The 9410-nt window shown below is 34.4% G+C and overlaps 1 protein-coding gene and 1 long non-coding RNA gene across 4 annotated transcripts in view; one reads left to right on the top strand and one right to left on the bottom strand.

Moving 5' to 3' along the window:
* Window positions 1-7494, bottom strand: part of LOC102673696 — a 57698-nt gene extending 50204 nt beyond the window's left edge. The window contains exons 1-3 of one of the 3 annotated variants that reach the window (XM_006621596.2): window positions 7432-7492; window positions 6617-6902; window positions 5388-5545 (exon numbers count right to left, since the gene is read on the bottom strand). Coding sequence is in view for 1 of the 3 variants with exons in the window: in XM_006621593.2 (XP_006621656.1) it covers window positions 6617-6692 (76 nt within the window). In the remaining 2 variants the exon portion in view is untranslated. Of the gene's footprint in view, window positions 1-5387; window positions 5546-6616; window positions 7095-7431 lie in introns of those variants that run through there. The other 2 variants (XM_006621593.2, XM_031513285.1) reach the window with 2 other exon arrangements.
* Window positions 1-9410, top strand: part of LOC102674661 — an 18217-nt gene that overhangs the window by 3127 nt on the left and 5680 nt on the right. The window lies entirely within an intron of this gene.

Raw genomic sequence — 9410 nt, 5'->3', positions numbered from 1 at the left:
ATTTGATTAGGAAAAATCATTTTAAAAAATTGTTTGTATCGTTGTGACGATTAGGCAAAGCAAGCAGAGTGGTGGTTCCGGTAGATTCCAAGGTCAACGAGGCGATAACTGTCGGTGCGCACGACGGGTTATCTTTCTTAGATCGACACGTCGAGAACGAGTGGAGAACGAGTCGAGAACGAGTCGAGAACGCGTCGAGAGGATGGACAGCGTTTATTATGCGGGTGTTATGCGCGTGTACACAGTGAGGCGGAGTTGGAAATCAATAACCCGTGTTATAAGGTATTTGGCCATGCCGAGGATATCGATTATGTAGCATGCTCGACGCACACAAAACCTGTTTCAAGATTGTAATAAAAATGTGTAAGTCAGATTTTAAAGTAGAAATTTTAAAAAAAAGACATCTATAATTCTACTCGTAATCAAAAAAATTTGTGTTCATTTTATTAATCCATCTGTTTTGAATAAGTGTTATTTCCATATTATGCATATTGAGAACGATATGCAAAGAAATTAGAAAATAATGGAATAACTAAATAAATTGAATATTCGAAGAATAGACTAGATGTTTAGTTTAAGAAGACAACAATTAATGAATAGCAAAATGATCCAATATTTACATGCGTCTCGCTCAGCAAGAATGTTAACTGATCATTGACTAAATAAAAGAGAAAAGAAAAATCAATTACGTGTTTTATGTGTATTTTGTTAAAGAAATGAATATGAATGTTCGGCAAGAAGAATTTGAAACGGTCTTTGTTTGATAATTTACCATGGTTTCACAATTACGAAGGCGATAGAATAATGATAAAGCTCGAAGAAGTGTATTGCGCGTGTTCCTCGCGATGGAAACAGCCTTGTGTCTCCACTTTCCATTACGTCATGGAAGGATGAGACCTTCACCGTGTCTTGCGACATTTCCAATTCTGTTTTTTTTTTATATCAACAATATTCCCATCTAATTCCGCTATTACACAAGGTATGCTTATTAAAAAAATAATAAAATTGACAAATTATTATATTAATTGGATATTTCTATCGATATATTTGAACTAAAGATACAATAAGCCAATTTTGTTGCATATTAACCGATAAGACGATAAATAAAATATGACTTCGGAATGAGAAGATGTAATTCAAGTCGGTTCGTAATCGAACGCGATCGGTCATGATTACCATTAATTACGAATAATAAATTGCGAGGTCGTTCACGATCGTCGTGCCGCAATCGATACGCGTCTCGCGAGAGTTCAACACGTAAACACTCGTCAATTTGAAACCGTGCTCGCTTCGAATACGACCGATAAGTTCAACATTCGACTTATCTATTTCATGAAAAAAAAAAAGCAGAGATATAAAAATGAAATTACCTGCGCGAACTAAAAACATGAAATAACTGATAATCGACATCAAAAAAATTTCAAGGAATCTGAATTGAAAAATATTTCTTTCTCATTGACGTCTCTATCGTCAAGGATTCAACCTTGAATCGTTAAAATCAGAAATTTCCTGTTATATCTCAACCAATGAAACGCAACGATTTTCATGTGAAATTAAATCGTTATATAAAAAGATATAACGTCGAACGATAAAAATAGAATACACGCATATATATATATATATAATATGCATATGGCTATAATAGTTTTCTTTCTAAAGTAATTGTAATTTTTTATAAATACAGGAGAAGAACTTCTTTCTAAGAAAGAGAAATATCGAAGGCCATTGGGTACAAGCACGAGTTTGCTTTTACGCAAATCGATTTCAATGTCATCGACATTCTTAATATGGACGTGTCCATTTCGTATTCTCATAGGAAAAAGATTCGGACAAAAGACTCTCGAACGCGCCGAATTCAGAGCCTTGGGAAAGGTCAGCGTTCGGAGGAGTTCGAGAAACTTCGGCAGACCTCGGGTAAAGCACCGTACATATCTCCAAATGACTATAATCCATATATATACATATATTATATGTATATATATATATATATATATACGCGTATGTGTACTAAACAACTTTTTATGATTCGACTCATATTTGATATTTTATTTTAGCTATTACGTTATATTTCAATAATGAATATTTTTATAATTTATCTATATTTTCTGATTGATTAATAATTATGCATTTGTATCAATAATATCGAAATAACATTAACGAGAATAATAAATAAAATTATAGTAATCGAAATGATGATATGAAAACGATAAAAAGTGAAGTTTAAGGAAGGAAAAGAAGCGTGGTAAAGGAGAGGCGACGAAATGTGAAAAGTACCGTTGCGTGGGGAGCAGAATGGCGCGGTTTTACAGCAGGATAAGGAATTCTACGCCGGCGAATATTCAACGCGAATCACGCTTCCGGGAGTATCGAGCTTGCACCTGGACCAGTTTTCTGCCGCAGTGCTGCCGTGTCGAAGCTGGCTTTGGCCTCTCTTTCTCTCTCTCTCTCTCTCTCGACGCCTCTTCTATCCGTTATTCTCCTCCATTCGCTCTTTCCACTATACTTTCCAGCTTCTCTTGCTTCGCAACTCTTTTTCTCGTGCGCTCTCTCTCTCTCTCTCTCTCTCTCTCTCTCTCTCTCTCTCTCTCTCTCTCTCTCTTTTTCTCTGTATCTCTTCCCCTATGCGTTTGCATTTTTTTCATCAAAACGTTTTGGTCGACAGACGAGTGTAGTTTCATCGATGAAACGGATACATTTTAAATCTTGCCGCACGATGAAAATTCAACGCTGTAAATGGTATAAACTGACCAAAAGATTGTCTTTCTTTCATTCGTTCCTTTGTTATTGGAAACGATATCGCTCGAAAAATTATGGATTAACTCGTTATGGAACATAAATACGAAACGATAAAATATAATACACAAGAGTTTTATAAATTAAGAAATATTATTTTTTTTCAAGACACAAAAGATTAGAATTGAAAAAAAAAAAAAAGATTTGTAGCATTATTGTGTATAAATATTTTAATTTGTCTTGGAAAAAGACAATAAAAAGAAAATAGCAAGGAAAATAATTTAAATTAAATTTTTTAAAATTTCATTTTTATAATCAAGATGTTAGAAAAACAAAAATTAATAATATAAATGAAATGAAGAACAATATATAAAGAAACAATAACGTTCCTAAATAATCCTAATTTGTTTAGTTTCGTTTCAAATATTTTTGGTTAACGTCGAAGTAACAACATATAACGAATAGAAGAAAGAAAAGTGAACGAACTCCCCTCGAAGGTCTTTGAGACTGATGAACATTCGATATACTTGTAATGTACGTGTCCCTGAGTTAGTAATTAGGCCAATGCCTTTGCGAATCGATGACCCGTCGAATTATTCTTATTTATTTACGATTGGCCATATATTAATGTTTACTATTGAAACTCTAAAAAATTAAACGATCGATTTTTATAATTCGATTTTCTAATTTAAACCTGGCGAATAAAAACTTGTTATACATAAATTTAATTTTCAATAAAGTATTTAAATTTTACGAATATTATAAAAATTATAAAAAAAAAAAAAAAAATAATGAAAAATTTAGCGAATGACAATTAAAAAAATGTAAATGTATATGAGATATCGTTTGAATTTGAAAAGAAAAAACCGAAACTCCCAAATATCCAAGTTCATGCGCATTATCCAGAAGAAAAGTTTCACATAGTTAGGGAGACGTATAGTAGCAGAGTAGGGACGAATTTCTCGATCCCTTCGCAGCAAAACCTTTGCTTGATGAGAAGCTTTAGCTGTAGGGGACCCCTTTAGATATTCATGAAAATGGAGTTTCCTCTCGCGCGCCGACGAGATACAACCGTGAAAATTCAGACGACAGGTTGCTGCCCCTCCATTCTCGCAAAATTACCACAATGAATCTATCTAAAATTCTTAAAATTTTCCCACTGAATCGTATATCTAGCAAAAAATAAATTACAAAAATATTTGGGTCGAAATATACAAATTAATTACATTCGAAGAAAATGAAAGAGTAGATGAATCAATTGTATGTTTTAAGACAGAGCATCAATTGTTTAAACGAATTAAGATCGCGATATATGTTCCGAAATGATAAGTCCTGTGGCTTCAACAGGTATAAATCTGAAATAAACCCGAAATTTCAATCGAGATCGTTCTAGAATCATTTTCTTATGAATCGTTCAACAACTATCATTGCATTCTATATTTAAAAACAATGAGCGTTATAGATATCGTTTTACGATAACGATAACTGCAACTCATTCTATATAATTATATATATATATATATTACACGAGAATAAATACGAAATAAATGGCAATCATCACGATACGTTGAAATTGCATGTTAAAAGTTTAAAACACTGACAATTTGTCGACAACGATTTGCAGCGTTGGTTGCAAAAATACGCGTCTAATAGAATGGCCAGGTGAGGCTGGCATTGCCAAACACGATATTGCTCCCGCAAACATTTATGTGCTGTGAAACAGGTGCGAGTCGTGCTTCTCGTGGCACAACGATACGTGCCAGTCGATGTGCCATACCTGTATGCCGGATAATAGACAAGTGCTTTGAAAATATTACTAGTGAAATAACACCGTAAACGAACTCTAAATAAATAATTGTTCAAATTTATTTGATTGTCTTGTATTGATAATTTTGTTAATCCGATTTGGATACAAGAAACTAGAATGAAGAATCACGTTTTAAAAATTTTTATTAAAAATATTTAATTTAAATCTATATCATCTGTCGGAATCGGATAATTTTTAGTTTTAAATTATATCGATAATAGTTTTAACTCTTTATTAAATATAGTTAAAAAATTTTAAAACAAAGATTAAAAGTTTTTGAAAATAATAGATAAAAGTATTGTATGTATATTAAATAAAGTTCGTACTGTGTGTTTTCCTAGGCCGACGTAACTGCGAATCTCAATTTTCCGGAACAAATTTAAAAGTCAATTAACCGGACTATCCCATACGATGTGTTCAAAGCGCACCAGGAATATTTGTAACTAGTTTCCTGGTGCAATACGCGATTAATTTCTATAGATAAATGTAATAAACCTTTGAATTTCGATCGCATTTCGCTTAATAATTGATACTTCGTTTTGTTGATATTTATTTATTCTTTTTTAATAATTATACGTATAACTATATTTCGTTTTTAACTTTTAAACTTATCACTGAACGATATAATTTCAAATAGATTACATTAAATCGTGTCGTGTAATACGCTCACGCTCCCTCCTTTCACTTTTCTTTCAACTTTCTTCGACTGTATTAATTATGTATATCGTGTCTAATGTCTATACGTTTAAATTTATACATGCACTTGCAGGAATATCGTTCAAAGCATATTATATATAAGTTAAAATACGAGTTAAATTGGACAATTTATATATATCGAGTTGGTTACCTGGTATATTTGTCGATGTAACACGAAATTCACGTCTGCGCCGTTACTTTTCCTCGGTGGGTATTAAGAAATCACAATGAAACCCGTGAACGCGATGCCAGACGTTCATGCGGCCAGTAAAAGGGACAAGAAAGTCGAGAGGCCGGTCCGGAAAGCAGCTGTTCGATAAAAAGGATGTTCAAATTCTATAGGACGAAATATCACATGGCTTGCGCCCTATATGACCGTATTTAATCATAATTTTTATAACCTTAGTTTTGAAAGAATTTTATCACTTGAAATAAAGTCTCTTATTTGTCACGACACACAACTATACGTATAATGACAAAAATTACAATAACATAAATATATTGCGTTTGTCAAATGGTTGACAATTACAAGATGTTCGTTATCAACATATCGACCGATAAAATGTGACTATATTAACGATCACTACGCCATTCTTCCATGAGCTACGAATAAAGGTTATACGAGGATGGAAGTGGTATACGATAAAAACTACACTAACGAAACTGATCTCAAATACTCTTATATAGATTCGACTCAGATGGTAAAGTGGTGATGCGATCAAATGATCGTAAAAACACGTGAAGCAGGCGCAAGAAAACAAACGTCGGTAATGCGTGGGTCACGACATGTCACAGGTCAAGCTTTATCCTTCACAAGTTACTCAGTCGATGCATTCTTCAACAGTATCCTCTGTTATTCAAGATTATTTGGATCCAATACATGATACATGATCTCTAAATATAAATTCAAAATTATTATTTACTTTAATATTATCGTTTGGAAATTTAATCGTTTTCTATTATATTGATACGATACGATTATTAATACAAACAATCTATAATATTATGTGTTACGTGACACTAACACAAATACATATACATATATCAAAGAGTGTTTTAGAAATCAAACTTGACCTAGAAACAACTGTTCGCGACAAAAAATAATTAGGAAAAAGTAAACAAAAAGTAAACACCGGAGAATCAATAATGTTATCTTGCGTTTTTTAAATTCGATTAATTTTGAACATCATTTAATCGGATAATAATATATGCAATGTATATATATATTCAAGTAACGCGCTCCAGTGTTAACGAAATGTCTATCTCAATACAGGTTTTTATCAAGTATACATCGATTTAGCATTGACGGTATTATTCATATGTATATAAACGCAAAGAACAGAGAGACGAGAAGAAAAATTGCGAAGGTCGTGCGCTCACCCTCGAGCAGGTGCCAGTCCTCGTCGAGAGAAGCCAGGGCCTGTGCCTGATTCGCCTGTTGTTCGAAGTCGAGCATCCTAACCCTCTGTTCCAACTCCTGCTTTGCCTCCGTTCAGCTTAAGTTTTTGCAGTTTCTTCGTTAACACCAATAAAGTATCCTGTATCACTTCACTTCCCACGGTAATTGCGTTACCAAAGTTTGTCTGAATTTGAATTATACCGATCAGCCACGGAAGCAGCAACAATAATGTCTATATTATCGAAAACGTCGAGACCACGGAATACTCTGTCGAGTGACAATAGAAAACTGGTATATCAAAGACTTTCCCCTTGAAGAAACGCTCGCTCAGATTATCTCGAACATTCTTTCGTCATGGAACTAAGAGCAATAGAGATGGATAGAGAAACAGGAGATTGAAAGTGGGAGGAAAAAAGTTGGAAAAAGACTTGACGAAAGAAAAGGATAGATGGAGAGAGTAATGAAAAAAAGATAGTATTTCTTAGTCGTGAATATCTTGCAAGTTACGAACTCTATTTAAAATTCTACTTTCTGTTTACATCGATGTTTCTGATTGGCTTGGTGTCGGTGATCTCCTGTTTTCGATAGAGGAAGAAATGACGCGCAAGCGTCTCTCAATCCTCGCGCTTTCGAAAGATCTAATAATATAGATAACAAGCCGGGAGTTTTAGTCTTTGAAATTCCGGAAAACACGCTATTGTATTTATTTCACGGAAATGTAGAATAGAGAAATGGAAAAAAGAATAAAAAGGACGATTATAATGCGTTGTAAGCGGGTAGTGAGAGAAAAGCTCACCGAAGAGACGAGCACACCCACTCACGTGCATACGTGGCGGTACTCGAACCGCGACTGATTTCCCCTATCACTCCGTCCTCTGCTGCCACCCACTAGTCGGTCCCCACTACCCATCGGCTAAACCCCATCTCCCCACTCTTCGACTCCCTCTCGCCCTACGTTTTCGAACCAAGCTTGCTCGTTCCAAGCAACGGTAGAACGTCTGTCCCTCCCACTCTTCCTCTCACCGACCCGTGCCAACTATCTGCACCCCTTTCTCTCTATTTCTGCTTTCTCCATCCTTATCTCGCTTTGCCGTACTTTGTACGTTCCCTCTTTCGCTCTTTTTTCCTCTGAATACATATATGGAGTGCAGTAAAGATCGTAATATAAATTCTGGAACGAAGTGATTCTAGCAAAGATGAATTGAAAAAAAAACGTATTCTTCTACGCAATTATTTAATTTCGAGAAAAATACTATTCGTATTTCATCAAAGTTACGTTAGTTAAATTATATTATATAAATTGGTTTATACTATATTTTAATCAATAATAAATCGACTTTCCTGTCTTTCCTTAGATGTAAAATTAAATCTAAAACATCAGAAATAAAATAAATATATATTAACCAAAAACTGTAACAATATGTCTGCATCGGATTAATAGTGATGCACAGATTAGTACAACGAAGGATTACTTCAGACTTAAGTCCTTAAGTATAGATCTGATCGGTAAGCGTATATACGTGTACACATTTCTCTGTTTCTTCTTTCTCTCTCATACTTTGTAGTCTCAGACCGTTAATGCAGAAGAGAAGTCCACGAGGCACTTGTGAATCCTCCTCTACTCTCTATTTCAGTTCCTCCCTTGGCCCCTAACTTCTTTCCTGTTTTATTTCAACGTTTGTCTCGCTCTCTGCCTATATTCTCTCCCACTCTATTAGCAAGTCCGATCTTTTATCTCACTTCAACGTTACGATTCTTGTACTTCGTCTTTCATGAAGGCTCCATCGCCACTCTCTGGGTAGCCCGGGTTACCGGTAACTGGCCGGTAAACGCAAAGTTATACGTCTCCAGATTTTAATCCGCTACTTTTTAATATGGTTTTTAGGAAATGAGATATAAATATTTAAGCAATTGATATCATTTTTCATTGATGTTTTAAATAGTTATCAATTTGTAGCTTGAATTTATTGTATTGTTTAAATTTTTTTTTTTAAAGCGAATATTTATCAATATGAATATTTGTAACATGTATTTGATAATATTCGTGGAAACGCGTTCAGATCTAAAAATCACGATACAAAAATTTGGCTATCAATAATTATATGAAAAGCAATATCTTCGATAAAAACATTTTAGTTGAATTATAATGTTTTGCGATGAATCAACGCGAATAACCTGTAGACTTATGAACGATATGAAATCTCATTACGAATACCTCGTGAACCGCTTTATGCCACAGTAGAGTGTAAAAGCAATTTCAATTGGATACAATGAACAATTTAAACTAACATTAAAATGTTAAAATCATTTCATATAAATTATAACATATAAGTAAACTCTAGAAAAGCTCCCATAAAATTATAATGATATTTGTAATAACTTTAGAAAAATTCTCATAAAGTTATAATGAAAATATTAAAATTTATATATATTTCTTAAATTCAGAATCATGGTATTTTTCTATTCGTTCATTTTTATTTCATACTATTTAAGGGTTAAGGTCGCGCGCGAGCCATGGCTCCCGGAACGCGTGTCGCGTGTTCTCTAGCATACGGCCCTGATGGCTCGCGCGCCTCGTCATTTGTCCTCGCCTCCCTCACCGACCGTCCCCTCAAGCAGGATACCATCCACCGCTCACCAAGCCACTCGATTACTATCCCTACTCCTTTTGCGTCAACCACCTCTCTCTCTTTCACCGCCTAGCACGTCGCGTGGCACTCTCTCCCTTCCACTCTCACTTCCCTCTTCACTACTCGTACTCGTGCTATATCTTTA

This window comes from Apis dorsata, unplaced genomic scaffold, assembly GCF_000469605.1.
Source record: "Apis dorsata unplaced genomic scaffold, Apis dorsata 1.3 scaffold_631, whole genome shotgun sequence".
NCBI classification, from domain to species: Eukaryota; Metazoa; Arthropoda; class Insecta; order Hymenoptera; family Apidae; genus Apis; species Apis dorsata.
This window is presented reverse-complemented; position numbering and strand designations above follow the sequence as displayed.